At 38.1% G+C, this 20,343-nt stretch overlaps 3 protein-coding genes across 3 annotated transcripts in view; all 3 read left to right on the forward strand.

Annotated features, from left to right (window-relative positions):
- Positions 1–7,817, forward strand: part of SLC33A1 (solute carrier family 33 member 1) — a 40,177-nt gene extending 32,360 nt beyond the window's left edge. The window contains exon 7 of the mRNA XM_022573819.2: positions 7,740–7,817. The gene's annotated coding sequence lies outside the window, so the exon portion shown is untranslated. The remainder of the gene's footprint in view (positions 1–7,739) is intronic.
- MISO1 (mitochondrial inner membrane subdomain organizer 1) lies at positions 1,175–19,593 on the forward strand. Its single transcript, XM_022573839.2, has 5 exons — positions 1,175–1,350; positions 3,186–3,245; positions 10,700–10,847; positions 15,927–16,087; positions 18,367–19,593. Exons 1-5 carry the CDS (start codon positions 1,237–1,239, stop codon positions 18,766–18,768), a joined length of 885 nt encoding a protein of 294 aa, XP_022429547.1. The 5' UTR covers positions 1,175–1,236; the 3' UTR covers positions 18,769–19,593.
- PLCH1 (phospholipase C eta 1) overlaps positions 15,998–20,343 on the forward strand; it is a 269,122-nt gene continuing 264,776 nt past the window's right edge. Inside the window, exon 1 of the mRNA XM_089910967.1 lies at positions 15,998–16,087. The gene's annotated coding sequence lies outside the window, so the exon portion shown is untranslated. The remainder of the gene's footprint in view (positions 16,088–20,343) is intronic.

The following is a 20,343-nucleotide window of genomic DNA, read 5'->3' on the forward strand; positions in this document are numbered from 1 at the left end:
AGTGTCTACTTCATAAAGTTGCTATGAGGATCAAAGGTGTTAATATATGAAAAGTATTTAGGACAGCGCCTGGCACATAGTAAGAAAGATCTAAGTGTTAGCTATTGTATTTACTTTGCATTGACTATAGTACTCAGACAACACATTCCTTGAAGCAATCCTTATAATATGTGTTATTAGGAATACAGCATACTCTATTTTGACTTTTAAAGGGAATATATGCTTACGGTAAAACAGAACTGTCCAATATGGTAGCCACTAGCCAGTTGTGATGATGTAAATTAATCAAAATTAATAAAATTAAAAATTCAATTCCTTAGTTGCACTAGCTACATCTCAAGCACACAATAGCCACATGTGGCTATTACCTATGAAACTGGACAGTGCAGATACAGAACATTTCTGTCTTTGCAAAATGTTCTGTTAGAGCCGGCAGATAGTGAAACCTCCCTCCCATTCCTACCCCCAGATCCTTCCTCCCAGGGGTAATCCCTGTTACAGGTTTCTTGCACAGCTTTTCATGGTTCAGACACACAATTGTTTTTACATAAATATTATATAATTTGCACTGTACTGTGACTTATTTTTGTTTGTTTTAAAATACACTAACTGTATTGATTTTTTATTGATATATAATTGACATAACACTTCCTAGTTTTAGGTGTACACCATAATGATTTGATATAAGCATATACTGCAAAATGATTACCGCAATAAGTTAATATCCATGTATTGATTTTTGGAATATGTCAGCTCCCTACATTTAATCAATTAACAGTTCAAAGATTTAGAGCATATTTGGCTTAGGAAGCAACAATTCAACTATAAGAAATACGCATCTTGTTATATTTGGGAGCAGGTGTAAGGAATGATCTACTTCAGTCTTCTTTCTTGTGTGGCACATGCTACCCACAGATGTGAGTTAAGCAAGTTGAAAGTGATCATCTCCCATCAGCATGGCCAGGAATTCTGCAGCTCCTGTTCCCATATCACAGAGAGCTCCTGCGCTGTGGGAAAACCCTGCATAAATGCTGGGGTCACTGTGAAGATATCTCATTATGGGTTGGGAGGCCTGCCCCCGGCCACTCCTAGGCTGCGGAGAAGGGGACCCGGCGGTCCGCTTGGACGGCTTCCCCTCCAGCCGGAGGAACGCGAACACGTCCGCCCTCTTGCGGAGAGAGGCGCCCCCTGTCGCCCGGTCAAAGAGGCGGCGCGGGCTCGCGGGAGGCTGGGAACATGGCGGGGAGGCCCGCGGCCGCCGGCACCCCGCCGCGGGACCGGGACCGAGCGGCGCCCAATGTGGTGGCGTGGATCTCGCAATGGGCAGACGACCACCTGCGTCTCGTCCGGGTACCGCAGACCCGCCGGCCGGGCAGGTGGTGGGCGCGGGCGGCGCGGCGCGAGCCTGAGGGAGACGCGTCCTGGGGAGGCCCGGGCAGCGGACCCGCCGGGCCGGGGAGGCATGGAAGGCCGCGGGGGAGCAGCTCGAGGGCCGCCCGGTCAGGGCAGCGTGTGCGGGGCCGCGGGGGCGGTTGGGAAGGGCCGGGCAGACACCAAAGCTGGGCACGTAACTCCATAGGCCTGCGGAGAATGGAGGAGTTCGTTTCTTTAATGCAGTGAGAGGCCATTGGAGTTCCAACAAAGGGCAGGGGCGGGGGGGGAGGGAGGCTGCATTTTCGGCGACTAGACAAGAGAGGATTGTGGTGATTCCTTTCTTTCTAACAAAGAGGAATAAAGGGGGCTGCCTGCTTCGTGAATGGTGTTGGAAATTGCTGATATAGAGGAGTTGGGATAAATGAATTGTTAGGGAAATCTAGGGAGCTTTTTGCACGTGTGAACTTGAGGATGCCTATGAGACCTCTAGATGGAGATGAGTGAACTTGAAGATGGTCATTAGACTTCTAAACGTAGCTGTAGATGTTCTAGGCAACTGGAGACAGGAGTCATGTATTGAAGGGAAATCAGAACTGGGCATATAACTTTGGGAATGGGCTGCATAAACCTTGAGTAGTATTTAAAGCTTGGATGACGTCTTGGAGCCAGTCAGAAAAGCTCCTGAAGAAGCCCTAGAACTGAGACCTGGGGGCCTCTCTAACATTTAGAATTTGGGGCCTGAAAAGGAGGTCAGCAAAGACTAGGAAGGAACAGACAGGGAGGAGGAGGAATATCAGGAAAACCAGGTGTCCTGGAAGCCAAGTGAAGAGTATGCGTTCAGATGGAGTGATTAACTTTGTTGAATTCTGCTGGGAAATTGAGTAGGATCATCAGCTTTGCAAATACTTTGCAGCCAAGCAGCACAAGAGCCAGGACCATGTCTGTTTTCACTCACCAGTGCAGCTCAGTCCTTAGAGTAGTAAATACCACTTAGTAAGTGCTAGATAAATATTTGTAGCATTAATGCAATATATATATGTGAATATGCACACACATATATGTTAATTGACAAGGCCTTGGTTCTTCCAGTTAAGCAGGAAGAGATGCATTGGTTATTACAAATTAAAAAATAACCTCATCAGCACTGGGGAGGAAACAGTGTTAAGTTAGCAAGCACATGGATAGTTCATTCCAAATAATCCAATCACAGAATACCCTTGTGTATATTTTCAACTTCATCTCTTATATGCTTAGTTGTATTTATTGAAGGAAAGCATGTTAGATTACCACTGTTGAGGGAATTACAGTATCCTTATTAAATTAATTAAACTCCTTTAGGTCTGTTTCAGTTTAAACGAAGCACTTCAAAGGTATCGCTAAGTTTTTCCCAACTGTTTGCAACATGTATTTCCCAAGTGCTATATTTTAAGGTTTTGGTGATAAAGTTTTCTACCAGATACTTAAATTCTGCCTGCAGACTCAGGGTTATGGAGTTCCTGTGGGTCTTGCAGAAGAAGTAAGTATTAGACTAGTTCATGCATTCAGGGAACTCATGGTTAAAGCAATACAGTCAATAGAGAGCAGTACCATATTACGTATATAATTACTGTGTGTGCCAGTTTGGTTGGAGAAAAAGGGGAAGATTAATGGGCGGGTGGGCAGTTAGTTTTTTTGGAAGAAGTGGACCTTTAGTTGAAGGATATGCCTTATTTGGGCAGTTAGGTACAGAGAGGATTTTTTTCTGCCTTCTAATTAGTACTTTCACTATTGTGAGTAATAATTAGGATTAATCATTAAATCTCTTTTTGAAGAACATCAGCACCGTAATGGCCATAGCTGGAGTAATGTTACTTCTAAGAAGTGTTCGACTGGTAAGTTAAAAAAATGAAGAAGACATTATGATAAGCACCAGACAGTTAATTTTTCTCACTTCAAACGAGAAAGATGATATCTCAAGCGGTGTATCATTTTGTTATTCATATTAGAAGCTTTTAAATAGTATTTTAGAACAATGAACATATTTTAAGATGTTGGTTTAAAAGTAACACATCCACAGGATTTTATGGAAAGTAATTGCACAGCCTGTATTTCCATAATCATTTTTCTTCCTGCTTAAAAAGGAATCTGAAAAGGATTTAATTTGCTAGAATGGTGTAACCACTAAATTTGCATTTCAGATGTTGAAAACAGTCAAAAGTGTTTCCTATGGTGGTATTAAATTTAAATCGCCGTTGAATTATGTCCCTTAGAACTAAATAATTTATGCTTTCATTTAGTGTATTTTTTTGCCTTTTCAATAATGTATTAATAATAGACATTGTGGAAATCCATTTGATAATTCAAGATTTACAAGTATTTTTTAATACACTTTATTGTTATCATAGGATGTAATTTCAGTGTCACGTTCAGTGTCAGTGTCATGTGTCATCCAACTGCGATGGATATATTGCTTCTATATATATTTATTTCCTACACTTATCTCTATATTGTTTTGTATTATCATTGACTACACCCCATTACTTTATCATACTATATCTTTTCCAACTGTTGCCTTTTCACCCAGACACCAATTTCAAAACTTTTGTCTCTCTTTTCCCTTCTTTTTGTTTTAGTGCCTTGCACTCATCTTTTTAAACTGAGAGGTAATTGACATACAGTGAAAGTATAAGTTTAAGATGTACAGCATAATGATTTGACTTACATACCTCATGAAATGATCACCACAGTAAATTTAGTGAACATCCATCATCTCATATAGATATGAAATTAAATAAATAGAAAAAAAATTTTTTTCCTTGTGATGAGAAGTCTTAGAATTTCCTCTCTCAACCACTTTCATAGATAACTTACAGCAGTGTTCATTATATTAATCATGTTGAACATTACATCCCTAGTACTTGTTTATCTTATAACTAGAAGTTTGTACCTTCCAAGTTCCCCCTTCCCCTACCCCCACCTCTCCTAACCACAAATCTGATCTTTTTCTATGAGTTTGTTTTTGAAGTAAAATTGACCTACAACACTGTGTTACTTCCTGTTACACAACGTAGTGATTTGATATTTCAATACATTTCAAAATGATCACCACGAGTCTAGTTACCATGTCACTATACAAAGATATTGCATAATTACTGACTAAATTCCCCATGCTGTACACGTCATACCCGTGACTCATTTATTTTGTAACTAGAAGTTTATCTCCTAGTCCTATCTCCCTTACCTATTTCTTTCCTTCCCTCACTCCCCTCCCCTCTGGCAACCAACTGTTTGTTCTCTGTATGTATGACTGTGTTTCTGTTTTGTTGCATTTGTTCATTTATGTTTCAGAGTCCACGTATAAGTGAAATCATACAGTATTTGTCTTTCTCTGTCTGACTTATTCATTTAGCATAATACCCTCTAGGTCCATCCATGTTGTTGCAAGTGGCAAGATTCCATTCTTTTTTATGGCTGAGTAATATTCCATTGTATATATACATACCACATCTTCTTTATCCATTCATCTATCGATAGGCATTTAGGTTGCTTCCATATCTTGGCCACTGTAAATGATGCTGCAGTGAACATGTGAGTACATATATCTTTTCAAATTAGTGTTTTCGTTGTCTTTGGACAAATACCCAGGAGTGGAATTGCTCAATTATATGGTAGTTGTATTTTTAATTTTTTGAGGAACCTCCATACTGTTATGCATAGTGGCAAAACCAATTTATATTCCCACCAACAGTTCACAAGGGTTCCCTTTTCTCCACATCCTCACCAACACTTGTTATTTGTTGTCTTTATGATAATAGCCATTCGGACAAGTGTGAGGTGATATCTCATTGTGGTTTTGATTTGCATTTCCCTGATGATTAGTGATGTCGAGCATCTTTTCGTGTGCCTGTTGACCATCTGTATACCTTCTTTGGAAAAATATATCTTTAGGTCTTCTGCCCATATTTTAATTGGGTTGTTTGTTTTTTTGATGCTGAATTGTATAACTTCTGTGTATATTTTGGAAATTAAGCTCTTATTCGGTATATCACTTGTAAATAAATATCTTCTCGAATTCAGTAGGCTGCCTATTTGTTTTGTTGACAGTTTCCTTCACTGTGCAAAAGCTTTTAAGTTTGATGTCCCATTTGTTTATTTTCACTTTTGTTTCCTTTGCCTGAGGAGGCATATCCAAAAAAGTACTGATAAGACTGATGGCAAAGAGCATACTGCCTGTGTTTTATTCTAGAAGGTTTATGGTTTCAGGCCTTACGTTTAAGTCTTTAATCCATTTTGAATTTATTTTTGTGCATGGAGTGTAGTCCAGTTTCACTCTTTGACATGTAGCTGTCCGGTTTTCCCAGCACTATTTATTGAAGTGGCTGTCTTTTTTGGGGTGGGGGGGCTTGAACTCATTTTTAACCTTATATTTAATAGGCTCTTTCTTATAACAGCTCCATGGTTTTGTAAGTCATTCATTTTTAGCCTATGTATATTCTTCTAGAATGGAGCTTTTGAAACTTTAGTTCTTTTCATTCTACTTTTTTCATTTTCTTATATCTCTACATTCCATGACATATCTGTATTTTGAAGTTTCCAAAATTGCCAAAATATTAAATTATCTGATTAAGAGTTAAGGGGAAAATAGTGCTGAGGGATCATTTCTCTTATTAGCCCTTAAAAAAACACATGAATCAATTAGAGATCATTGTAAGTTTTTCGTTATTTTTAGTATATAGTTCAGACTTCACTTTGGTAATATTAAAAGCAGCGTGTGACGGACTTCCCTGGTGGCGCAGTGGTTGAGAGTCCGCCTGCGGATGCAGGGGACATGGGTTCGTGCCCCGGTCCGGGAAGATCCCACATGCCGCGGAGCGGCTAGGCCCGTGAGCCGTGGACCCTGAGCCTGCGCGTCCGGAGCCTGTGCTTCGCAACGGGAGAGGCCACAACAGTGAGAGGCCCGCGTACCGCAAAAAAAAAAAAATCAGAGTGTGTTACTGTTTATTATGTTCACTTTTATTCTCACTGACTTTAATTCTTCTTTTTTTTTCTCATTGACTTTCATGTCCTAATCCTGCTTATGTTAGGTACGTCATTGACTTATGCAAATTATTCAATGATATATATATATATATATATATATATATATAGTTATGACGTTATTTATTTTAGACCTAAGTTTGGTGTCTTTTTCTTAGATTTTATGGTTTTTGATAATAGTGATGAGAAGAGCAGACTAAGGAAGAGAAAAAGAACATTGGAACACTAGGGGATAAAAAACTCTGTTATAGAACAGTTGGAGATGTTTAGCTAGAAATAAGAGAAACCCCAATCAACAGTGGCTTAACCAATTAAAAAGTTGATTTTTCTCATGTCACAAGAAGTTTGGAGGTTAGAGGCTGCTAGCATTGCTTCCCCGACTCAGTAACATAGAATTTAGGTCTGTCTGATTTTCCTTGCCTTTCCTCATGGCACAGATGGCTGCTATAGCAGGCTGCTCAAGGCAGGAGGAGAGGAAAAAGGAAGGAAGGTGCCAGCCGCATCTTTTCCTTTTATGCAAAAAGCAAAAATGTTCCCGGAAGCCCTCTGTAGACCTTTGCTCACATCCTTTTGTCACATGGCCACCTCTAGCTGGGGAAAGTAGGCTGGGCAAGTGGCCGTTCGGCTTTTCCACCCCATACAGAGCATGTTGGCAAGGGAGAATGGGTTTGGGAATGGATGTTGCATTGATATCTTGCCACAAGGAGCCTTGATAATTCCTCTCCAGCTTTCTTTTTGGATTGCTGGTTTTCTCTCCTTCTTCTTCCCTTTGAGAGTTTATCAGTTTCTCATATTCTTTCAGTTACAGATTGACAATTCCAAATTTCGTATTTAAAAAATAAAAAAGATTATTAAGTTTGGTACTGTGCTGAGCCCTTTATATATATAATTTCATTTAATAGGTAAAATAATTCTGTGATAGAGGTATTCTTATGCCTAACTTTTATAGATGAGGAGCTGGATGGTCAGAGAAATAACTCTGACAAGATCATCCAGCTAGTACATGGCAGAACTGGATTTCATATGACATCTTCCTGAATTTAAAACCCTTATTATTTTCTCTTCACTGCGATGCTTCCAGCTTTTGTCTGTTTGCCTTTAGGACATGCCCTTCACCCTCTGAAGCTTGGGCATAGCACCCTTGTTAGTGGGATCATCTTTCTGCCTGCTCCGGAGAGCAGGCTGTGTTTATCACAAACTCAGGATTTTTTTGTTGAAAGATGTCTTCCTCAGGTGTTCCTATCCTTTCCATTTTGACCCTTTAGCACTTACACTTTATATTAAACCTATTCATGTGTTGCTCTATAGTTGTATTCTGGTTTTATGCATATTGTCTTTTCCTCTTCCAGATGATGCCTTCTGTGTCACAGAAATGCTGCACTGAACTTTTGGCTGTTGAGGGATTATTGGATTCCTCCCATCATGAGGTAGATGCAGTGGGATCTGCCTTTAGAGGTTCTTCACATAGACTGTGAGCTTCGTGAAAGTAGAACATTGGGTTCTACGTTTTTCCATTTCCTCCCCTAGCTCCTTAATAACTTCCAAAACTCCAAACATCAAGGCACACTTTTGCCCTTTTATGTGTATCCTTTAATGAAAACACCTCAGAATTTAAAGGACGGACCTGTAGTAGTTGAAGACATCTTTAATGTCTCTCTCTACTCCTTCTAAGTCTTGCTTCCCTGGGCAAAATACTCTTGGTTTTCTCAGGTGATGTAGTTTCCAGGCTCTTTACCATCTTTTTTCTCCTCTTCTGGCTTTGTTCCAGTTCAATGAAGCCTTTTATGAAATATGACACCCAGAACAGCCAGATAGATTCCACTTAGAGCCTGATTTAGAGTATTCTCTCCCTCACCTCTCTTGTTCTGGATCCTGCTTCTAATAATGTTGCTTTGGGTGGAACTTTGCAGAGGGGAGTTGTGGGGGGGGGGTGCTGGGCAAAGAGGAGAGGGAGTTTGCACTTTTTGTTTTTGGCAGCCTTGTCACATTTTCACTCATTTTGAGTTCACAATTAACTAAAACCTGTAAATCTTTTCCATATATACTGCTTTATTCTCTTCTATCCTTTAGTTTGGGAGGATACAGGGGCAGACTTTTATGTTGTAGCTATTCATTCTAATTGTCAGGATCTTTTTTTTTTTTTGCGGTACGCGGGCCTCTCACTGTTGTGGCCTCTCCTGTTGCGGAGCACAGGCTCCAGATGCACAGGCTCAGCGGCCACGGCTCACGGGCCCAGCCGCTCTGCAGCATGCGGGATCTTCCCGGACCAGGGCACGAACCCATGTCCCCTGCATCAGCAGGCGGACTCTCAACCACTGCGCCACCAGGGAAGCCCTGTCAGGATCTTTTAAAATACTAACTCCGACTTAGTATTCATACCCTTCCAAGCATCAGACCTGCTGATGTTCGATCCTTATGCTCTCATTCAAGTCACTGGAGAGGATCCAGGTCAGAGCCCTGTGGCTTACTCCTAGAGCGCCCCTCCCATTGACATTAACTCATCAGTGCTACCCTAGGGATGCCACAGAACCATATTGGGAGCCATCTATGTGGATGTTTAGCCCACATTTCTGTGTCTTTCCCATAAACTTTTCATAGACAACTTCTGTCAGGTGACTCACTCAAACTTTTCTTGTGTGTTTGATTTAGGATTTCTCTTCCCTTTTGTTTATGTTCTGCATATTCCACATTCTTGAATGAATGCTGACAATACATATCTTCAGAATCTTTTTCCTCACAGTGTTTTCTCTAGAAAAAGCAGTCACCTCCTTTTTATCTAGATTCACCAGTTGTTAACATTTTGCCATGGTTGTGCTTTCTCTCTCCCTCAGTGAAACCATTTGAAAGCAAGTTGCAGACATGATGGAACTTGTCCCATAAGGACTTCATAGTGTACTTCCTAAGAGCAGGGATATTTTCCTACATAGTCACATTAATATCACAGCTAATAAATTTAATATTTTTACAGTAATATCTAAAATCCAGTTCATATTCATATTTATCTTCTGAAAATATCCTTTGTAGCTGTTTTTTCCCCAGTCGAAGGTTCAGCCCAGGATCACACACTGTATTTAGTTGTCATGTCTCTTTAGTCTCCTTTAACCTAGACTTTTATCCCACTTTATGTTTAATTTTTGTCTGTCATGACACTGCCATTTTTGAAGAGCCCAAGCCACTTGTCTTAGAGAATGTCCCACAGTCTAGATTTGTGTTTCCTTGGTAGATTTAGTGTGAACAAGAAGGTGACGGTGTATACTGCTTCCTGTTGTGCCGCATCAGGAGACTCACAGTGTCCGTCTGTCCTAGAACATTATCACATCTAAGATAATTAATAACCCCTTAGCATCATCTAATACCCAGACCATATTAAGAGTTCCTTGATTGTCTCAGTGGTGTCTTTTTTCAATAGATGATCTGTTCGAATCAGGATTCAAATGGTTCATATATTGCGTTTGTTTGTTATATCTCTTATGACTCATTTATTTTATAACAGTCTAGAACCCCACCCCCATTTTTTCCCCTTTACTCCATTGATTTGTTAGAGTAACCAAATCATTTATCCCATTTTTAACATTCCACATTCTGGATTTGTCTGCTACAATATTTTTCTTGTTTGAAAAAAATTTTTTTAATGTTTAGACCAACTTTACTATCTTAGGAAGTTGGGTACTCATTTATCCTTCTGCCTGTATGAGGTTCTCACCCAGCCATGATTATGAATTAAGGTTATCTCTATAGTACTGTTAATATGGAAGACACAGGTATAAAATGTTGACTAACTCCAAGGTGTTAGGTATTTAAATAAATTCCTAATGTTGGCCTTTTGGGAGGGGCCTTTTTCTCCTATAAGATAAAAAATAAGGGAAAAAACCTTGTTGATTAGTAGTCAAATTTAACTTGCCTCAGTTTTGGTTAGGTTCTCCCAGCAGTACCTGCATGAATAGATGGTACATCTATAGTATAGGATAGTGACTATTTAGCCAGATTTGTGTGGTGCCATGTTTAGACTCACTGCTTTTTGATGGATTGTGTCATATTTCGAGGATGTAGGCTTTTAGAAATTAGGAGTCTGTTTAATGTTCTCTATATAGTAGCTTGAAATAGTAAAATAATGACTAAATATTTCTAAATAATGTTCCCATAAACACTTTGTGTTAAATCTTATTAAAATTTTAATATAAAATTAAGAACCAAATAAAAAATTTCCAGTGGTTATATCTTCTTTAAAATGTTTAGAGAATTTGACATGCTTAATTTTAATATGAAAATGGTAATAAAATGTTATATTTTTCTCCTTGTAAATCAACAGACATCAAAATTCACAAGTCCTTCAGATATTCCAGTAGAATTTATAAGAAGGAATGTTAAACTACGAGGACGACTACGCCGAATAACCGAGAATGGTTTAGAGATTGAACATATTCCCATTACTTTACCTATTATATCTTCATGGAGAAGTAAGTAAGGTGCAAAAATAATAACACTAAATAACTATTTTAATGTTCCTTTATTAGAAGTTATTTTAAAAATAGCAAAAAAAAGTCATTTTAATTTTTAGTAACTTTCCATTGTCTATGAGGGAAAGTCCAAATTCTTGACTTACATACAAGAACTATTTAATTTGGCTCTAGATTTCTTTTCTTCCTTCCCTCCTTTTCTTATTCAACCACTCAGTCGTTCATTCAGGCATTCAAGCATTTATTCCACAAATATTGAGCACATGTTATGTTCTAGGTCCTATGCTAGCCATACGTGCGGAGTGAAATAAACAAGACCACTCTACCCCTTGGAGCTTATAGTACAGGTGGAAGATGGGCAACAGACAAATGAAAAATTGTCCTAAGAGCTATGAAGAAGAGGGTCAGGGTATAGGATGAGAATTATTGGAGGTTGTATGAAGGGCGAACCTACATATATAGTAGTCAGAGAAGGCCTCACTGAGGAGTTGCTATTTAATCAGATACCCGAAGAATGGGAGGGGGCTGGCTAGGAAGAATATGTGTGGGGATGAGTTGGCTCTTTTGGTAAGCACGTGAAGGCTCGTCTGGCCAGGGCATAGGGAAAAAGGGGACAAGAGACACCAAAGGAGGCTGGAGAGCTGGGCAGAGTCCATAGCTTTGCTGCTGCAATTCCCATTTCTCCCTGCTTCATGGCAAAGCCCCCAGCCACACAGACATGCCTGCTGCTTCCATGTGTTCTCATGCCCTGGGCATAGTTCTTTGCCCAGAGTGACTTGGCTCCTGTGGATTCTTTAGGATCTAGCTCAAATGTCAGCTCTTCTGTGAAGCTCTCCTTAACTCCCAAGCAGAATTAGCCTCTTTCTTTCCTGTCCCCCAAGCAATTTATACACACTGCAATTAAAGTACTGAAACACATTTTCCTGTAATTATATATCTAGGTTTATATCCTTCTATTAAACTGTGAGCCCCTGGTGGGCAGGGAACTTTTCTTATCTATCTCATTATTCACAGTCCCTAGAAAAATAATTGTTAGCTAGCAGAGACTTGGCAAAATTTGTCAAATGAATTAACTGAGTTACATTTAAAGATCTTCTTAATATTATTTTACTGTTTTGAAGAAAGGGATTCTTATTTCTTTAGCCTCAGATGAATGAATATCACTCTGTTCAATTAGATAGGGCTGCAAAGGAATAAGATTAATTTTTTTTCCCCAGACATACCTGAAATGATTGACTTCTTTAACAAATCAAACAGTATTTTTCCCTAAAGAAAGATACCTGAGATGTTTATTTGGCCATTTAATGGCCATTTCAGCTCTAAGCATGGTTTATACTTCATAAGTCCTCTACCTTCTTAGTTGTTGTAATAATGCTACAATAATTTAAATCTCTCCTGTCTGAAATAGTGATGATTCTTTAGTGCTTAGACAGCAAGGTCATCACTTGTGATTGTCCAGGCTGTACATCGCACAACTTCAGGGATGGTATTCAGTGGGAATCTGCCCCAGAAGTCGAGCAATGCCACAGCACTCTAATTGCCATAAACACATATTGTTATTAATGGGTTTCACATCAAATAAAAATGTTTATCAAGTTGGTACGAACAATCAAAATTTTAGAGCTGAAAGGAAACTTACTTTTCTCCCCCACTTATTTAAATATTTTCTATAGAAGTTAAAGGCCATGTATGAAGCCATCTACCTAACAGTTGATGAAATCAAAGGTAGAAAACAGATTTTCTGCTACCCAGTCCACAACTTTATGTATACAGATGCAAAAGTTAAAGAAACAGACATGTCTTATTCGTCCCAACAGATGATAACCAGTACAAATGTAACGGTAGTGTTAATACTTTTTGTAACTGACATAAATTGTTGATGTTAAAGAGATCATTTTGCATTTTCATTTGTTAAACCTGTTTACTTATAAAATGGTTATAGAACTAGAAGGTTGCTTTCCAAGCACTATTTTGACTGATATAATAAGATGTTACAGCATAATCTTTTTCATTTAAAAATAGCTGTTAATTGAAAGCTCCTTATGTTCCTTTCACTATTTTTACTACCTGGCCTGTAAGATAGAGATGGACTTTTATTTTTTTTTATTTTTTATTTTTTAAATTAATTTATTTTTTTGGCTGCGTTGGTCTTTGTTGCTGCACACAGGCTTTCTTTAGTTGTGGTGAGCAGGGGCTACTCTTCATTGCGGTACGCGGGCTTCTCATTGCGGTGGCTTCTCTTGTTGCGGAGCACAGGCTCGAGGTGCGCAGGCTCAGAAGTTGTGGCACGTTGGCCCTAGAGCATGTGGGCTTCAGTAGCTGTGGTGCGTGGGCTCAATAGTTGCAGCACGTGGGCTCTGGGGAGTGCGGACTTCAGTAGTTGTGGCGCGCAGGCTCAGTAGTTGTGGCGCATGGGCTTAGTTGCTCTGCGGCATGTGGGATCTTCCTGGGCCAGGGATCGAACCCGTGTCCCCTGCATTGGCAGGAGGATTCTTAACCACTGCGCCACCAGGGAAGTCCCAGGGATGGACTTTTGATTTTATTGTAAGGAAGGCTAGGATTCAGGCTCCCCAAGTTAAGGCCATTCTAACCAAAAAGATTTAGCTCAGAAAACTACATCAGAGTAGAGTCTGTGTGGTGTAGTAGAATGTGTATTGGCGTGGAGAGCTTGTGTTCTATTTCTAGTTTTGGCTTATGGTTTCCACCACCATCAAAGAAGAGAATTATAATATTTCCAAGACTCCTTCCCCATGACTATTCTGTGATATCCCTTCCTTCCATGCTCTTATCTTTGGTGTGTATGATGAGGAGGCAAACACACACAGAGCTGAAAATTTTTATGAAGCGGAACTCTTAGGACACTTCATTTCTTCAATAAATGTTTACTGAATGCCTGCTGTTTTGTCACAGTCTCAGTATATAGTGGCAAACAATGGATGTGATCCTACAGTAGTCACAAAACCTGCAATCTAGTGAGGATATTACTCAAAGCTTCTTCTATCCGGGGATGGTAAAAAATAATCTTTTTGACGTATGTGATACTCCTGTCTCGTGAAATTGTCCATTGTCATGAATTCACTTATAATGTTTTCTAAATTGAGGGTATAAATCAGTTGTTTTTCTATCATGTACTATCTTTATAAAAACCTTAAGAATATTTAGTTATGAAGTTTCCGACCCATCTGATGGAACAGAAATATAGCAAACTCCTTAGTGGTGATTTGCTTCCATATTCATCTTATGTCTGCCGTTTTTTCCAGGTGCCCATGGTCTTTCCCTTACTTGACATACTCACTGCCTCTTCCTCCTCCTGCCTCTCTGTTCATTCTGCAAAACCCAAGTCCTGCGCTTGGGCTCTTCCACTGGAGCCCATGTTGCTGTCCCCTTATAACCTTTGGCATCATCTGTGTCATCCAATACAGTATGAATTAGGCTTTTTTAAAATATGTGCATAAAAGATTTGTTGAAGAGCTGGTAAGATAGAGGGATTCACACAAAGCTAAAATTAGACATCATAAGCATTAAAAGTTGCATCTCCTTTTTCAAAAAAACCTCAACTGTTTGGGCAAAAATATATGATGTATATAACTAACCTTATTCAGTAGATTAGTTCTTGGAAGATTTATTTTTAAATTTTTATTGGCCGCATCATATTTTAAATGCTTAATGGGGAATTGCTAATTTTAAAGGAATCCCAATGACCTTTTGTGAAGTGAAGAATTAGGACATTAATACTTCAGGTTGATAGTGTTGACTTAAATTCATGTTTTTGATCCCAAAAATTTTGGTCTTAAAGACTAGAGGATGTTTTATTGGAAGACAGCTGGTGTTGATGGCAGCATTAAAGGATTGAAGAGAGACCTCAGAATCTTCAAGCTTCCCTTAACTCATTATGTACCAATGATTTAAATTCATCTAGTCTTTATTATATGTTCTGCCTTAATCTAATTTGTGTATTTACTGTGTCACAGATTTTTCTAAGGAAATAATCCTACTTACACCTTTTGATACTTATCGAACTGAAACTCTAGGACAGGTTTCAAGAACCCATGCCCTAAAGAAAATGTTTTTCTATCATCAAATAATATTGTGGCAAGCTTCTAGGATATCTTCCTGAACTCAAGTATTACTTTTTCCCTAGTAATTAAATGAACTTAACTTTATACTTTCAGCTACTTGTATAAGAGTTTAACATATGTTAAATGTATAATTTCTTTCAAAAAAAGTCATTAAGATTTTTTTTTGTCAGCCATTATCCTTTATGGAAAGTTATAAACTTTTTCTGCAATAAAATCCTGTTATTAAAGTTTAATTGGTTAAAATTTTATCAAGAGTTTGCCCAGACTTTCTTATCACTATGTTACTTGGGTAATAAATTGATAAAATCCTGTCTGGAAGTCAGTTTTGTAAGATGTATATTAAAAAAATAATATTGATATTAATCAATATTTATTGAGATGGGAAAATATCCTTAGTATATTAAGTGAAAATGCAGTTTATACAGTCCTATTGGTCGTAGGAGCTTATATTATTGAACGACATATCTTGTAGCATTACGTGTATGTGTGCAGAGAAATAAATCTGGCAGTTTTTTTTTTTTTTTTTTTTGCGGTACGCGGGCCTCTCACTGCTGTGGCCTCTCCCGCCGCGGAGCACAGGCTCCGGACGCGCAGGCCCAGCGGCCACGTCCCACGGGCCCAGCCGCTCCGCGGCACGTGGGATCTTCCCAGACCGGGGCACAAGCCCGCGTCCCCTGCGTCGGCAGGCGGACTCCCAACCACTGCGCCACCAGGGAAGCCCAAATCTGGCAGGTTTTTTTTAAAAAGGTAAATTGGTTAAACCCTACATCCTGTTCTGGATCTTACTGAAATGAGTTTTTGAAATTTCCATCTGTTACATACTTGTATTGTTTTAAAAGACAGGTTGACTATAGAAATGAATGGATCTATATCTAGATAGTCTGGGTATTTATAAATAAACGTAATATATCCAGTTGTTTTTTGGAGCCCAAATGACTTTGGAATTTGCTTTTGCAACGTGGTATTAAAGCTAAAACTCTCTTCTCCCTAACCCTTTTAGAAGAGCCGTGTGGTGCTTTGCTGGTTAAGTTGGCTGGAGTAGAACTCACTGAAACTGGGAAGGTGTGGTTACAAAAAGAGCTAAAACCTTCCCAAGTAGTATGGTTCCAACTTCTTGGAAAGGAGAATTCAGCACTCTTTTGCTACCTTTTAGTGAATAAGGTAAGTAGTGTGAAGAAATAACTAGCAATATTTTATTCTTATTATTTAATACATAAACTCGTCATTAATCAGAGCCTTGAATATATAATGAGACTGAATTTTTTGTCTTTTTAAAGTATGACTCACAGTGATTATGTATAGAGAACTAGATGTTTCATATATAAATTTTGCTATAAAATTTGTTTATTATAGAAAAAATTATGTTTATATGTTTATTATAGAAAAAATAGAAAAGTTAAAAACCTTCGAATTATTATTGACTCTGGACATTGCCAGTTTAAGGAGTATCTTATACATTTATTTATGGACATTATATCACACTTGTTATTATAAACCACTTGTTGAGTGCGACTTGTCAACTGAAAATTGCAAAGAGCAAGGGTGTTTTCTGAAGGTAAATATTGCTCATTCTGTTCCAATACCTTGTAGATAGGTATGCCTTAACATATAAGTCTTTGAACTCTAAAAACATTGAGCATATTTAATACTACTGGGCATATTTAAATTGAGCCTATTTAAATACTATTCATGATCAGTAGTCAGTCATCTGAAGACATTGCCTCAGAGTTTCCTTACCTTTATGACTGGCCATTAGCCATTCTGTAACTGCGGATGCCTGAGAGCTTCATTACTGTTGCCCTGTCACTGTCTTGAGTCCTTTGATGTGCCTTCTTCCAAATTTCTTTTGGTGGACGATTACTGAAAAAAGAACATGGAAAAATAAAATAGTTGAAATGTTATTATAACAGGATTAAGGGTAATTTTTCTTATTTTTAAAGTTCCTTATTATGTAACAAACAAGAATAATCTGAAGAGAAAAATAACCTCACATTAAAGTGATTAGAATTGTAACTATTTTAATTATTAAAGCTTTGTGAATTATTAATAGAACACCTAGTGAAATCCATTAATTTTTGCATGTCCAGATCACATTCAGTTCTTTCAAAATAAGAATTATCCAATACTGATTGGTTGAAGCATCTTACACTTGACTAAGTTGATAATACAAAAGTATATAAAAGATCCCAAAGGCCTTACAAAAATATTAACTTCTCTTTTCAGTTGAGGAGTATATATTATTTATCCTCAAAACCCCCCTATGGAATCATTTTATTCCCATTTACAGGGGCGACTCTGGGTAACCAAGTAGAAGAACCGGTATTCAAGCCCAGCTCTTCCTGGCTTCTGAGCCCACACTTTACATTATCTGTCTTTACCTTATACTCTTTCCTAGAAGGTGACCAAATTATGCTTTATGCAATTTCGGTAATTTACTTCTGTTGAATTTTACTGTAGTGTGAGGTTGAATTTTAATTATTTTTATTTTGGTTCAGCTCATTAAATTTAAAACATTGAGACAAATATGATAATCCCTTTAAAACTGTATTTCTTAGCCGCTTATCATCATGTACCAAAAGTTACTGCATTTAAAGGAACAAAATGTTACTTTATTCCTTTATATAGTCTTAGAAAATGTTTCCTACTTTAAATTTTTAGTTTTCACATTAAAAAAATTTAACTGTGAATTACTTGTCTAATGAAGCTATAAAATTACTAATACTTTGTTAAAATTAACCTTGTTAAGTTAAAATCCCACAAGGACTATGGAAATAGCTAAGCAGGATCTCCTTTACACTGTAAATTAGCGAGAAAAAAAAAAAATCCCATTTATCTGGTTTCATTAGGCAGTGAGGTATGAATGAAATTTCCTGAAGGGTGAAGATTCAAGGGCCAGGACTATTTTTATGTTCGTTATTTTATGGGACATCTTTTAAAAATGTATTTACATGCCAGTGCCTTCCTTAAACACTGGACTTTTGAACCTAAATTAACAGTTCAGTGATGATTCATTTCATTTTGCATTTGTCTACGTTTTAGTTTCGTTACTTTTCTTTGGTTTCTTTTTTGCTATGGCCTCCTGTCATTTTACCTATCTGGTGTGTGCTCCATTTCCCCTCCAAACGACAACAATAAAACCAAAAAACCCTTTTCGTGCTTTATTGCTTCTGCACATTTTTGGGTAGGAGACCAGTGAGCCTGTGGAGAACTATATGTTATAAAAGAGTGAATTGTCTTTGAGCAATGGTCTCTTCTAGTAATGAAATTCTTGGATCTAGCATTAACTGTTTTAAGCTCTTAAGGACCCTTTTGCATTTATATTTTTGACTTTTATTTGGAGGACTCAAGTTGCAGAATGACTGATTTTAAAGTAAATAAAGTGTTACAGGTATGCTAGTAACTTTATTAAATAATTGGCTTGTGTTATTTTTTTATTCAAGGGTAGATATTTTAGTGTGAGTCTGAATGAAGAAATTTTGAGAAGAGGCCTTGGCAAAACTGTTCTCGTTAAAGGGCTAAATTATGATTCTAAAATCTATTGGAGAATTCACAGAAACTTACTTAAAGCTGAATTAATAGCCTTAAAAAAAGGAGAAGGAATATGGAAGGAAGAATCTGAAAAAGAAAGTTATTTGGAAAAATTCAAAGGCTCCTGGAGAGAAATATGGAAAAAAGACAGTTATTTAAAAAAAATTGGATCAGATTTCAACTTGAAAAAAGAAAGCTATTATGACAAATTTAGAAGGACTTATGAAACATGGAAAGAAAACATGAATAACTACTCCTTAATACTGAAGTTCAGAGAACTTCTGAGTCGCATACACTTTCGTAGAAAAGGATGAAATATTCCAAGAGACCTGGAGGTGACCTACTCCAAAAAGAATAAAATATAATGGATAAATATAATGAATATTTTTCATTGAGTTGAAATGGGAAATTTCCCCAAATGATCAAAGTTGCATTCTAATGTATTTAAATATTTAAGAGATGATTCTTATAAATGTAATATCAGAATAATTTAAATAAATTGTGATTAATGTAATATCCTTTTAGGAAAATGAAACGCTCTATAAAAAGTTATCAGGTTGAGGGCGATATACATGTAGTGATAATATATGAAGAGAGAGTTTAACTATTGGCCATTGTATTATTTTAGTCATTTTGGGCAGCCATATTTAACTTTTGTTTAAAGAGAGTATTTGTTTACTTTTGATTACTTATAATAAAGGGACTCTTTATGCATCATGTCTGAGGCTGCTCTTTTCTCTCCACTACTTTATAACTGCTTGTGAATTTGAGGCAGAGCTACAAGAGAAGGTCACTTAGACCATTTTCTACTAGTAAAGAGTGGCATGGGCTTCCCTGGTGGCTCAGTGGTTGAGAGTCTGCCTGCCGATGCAGGGGACATGGGTTCGTGCCCCGGTCCGGGAGGATCCCACATGCCGCGGAGCGGCTAGGCCCGTGAGCCATGGCCGCTGAGCCTGCGCGTTCGGAGCCTGTGCTCCGCAACGGGAGAGGCTACAGCAGTGAGAGGCCCGCGTACGGCAAAAAAAAAAAAAAAAAAGAGTGGCTTATTTCTACCTGTTGTTAAATGAGGGGGATAATCCTGAGGACAAAATCATGAACGAGACGAGGATGGCAGCACACAGGATAAAAAGAATAGGGATGCCTTCTGACATTGTCGAGCTCCTAAGGGCTTGAACTCTCTTGCTTCCCAATTTCTTATTACGCAAGATAGTAAATTTCTTTATTTTTAAAGCCAGTTTTAGTTGGTTTGAGGATGTGATATACACACATACTTGCTGCTAAAATCCTCCTGACAGTATAAGCTTTTTTCACAACACCAGCAATAATCCACCCACAATGTCTCCAGAAGTTTTTCTTTTTTTATAATTATTTTATTTATTTATTTATTTATGGCTGCGTCGGGTCTTGGTTGCAGCACACGGGCTCTTTCTTGCAGTGTGCAGGCTTCTCTCTAGTTGAGGTGCGTGGGGTCAGTAGTTGTGGTGTGTGAGCTTAGTTCCCCTGCAGCATTTGGGATCTTAGTTTCCTGACCAGGGATCGAACCTGTGTCCCCTGCATTGGAAGGCAGATTCTTTACCACTGGACCATCAGGGAAGACCCTCCAGAAGTTTTTCTTAATGATTTGTGATACTGACCAAAGTCAGAGGTATCATCTGGTCTAAATAGTTGACTCCTGTCAGAATCAGTAATATAGAATGAAAAGTTTACTGCTGCTACCTGATTAAAACAGGAAACTGCTGCTTTCCTGTTTAAAACATTGCAAAGTAGATTTCTCAACATTTTCTAATTAAGCAACATTAATTTTTAGTGAGGTCTCAAATCTTCCAAAGATACTTTTTGTGTGTGTGACTTTATTTCATCAACTTTGGGGTAGGATAGGAAGTTATGTG

The sequence above is a fragment of the Delphinapterus leucas genome, chromosome 4 (assembly GCF_059928025.1).
Source record: "Delphinapterus leucas isolate spDelLeu-1000000601 "Yukka" chromosome 4, BTC_Dleu_Yukka2, whole genome shotgun sequence".
In the NCBI taxonomy this organism is placed as follows: domain Eukaryota; kingdom Metazoa; phylum Chordata; class Mammalia; order Artiodactyla; family Monodontidae; genus Delphinapterus; species Delphinapterus leucas.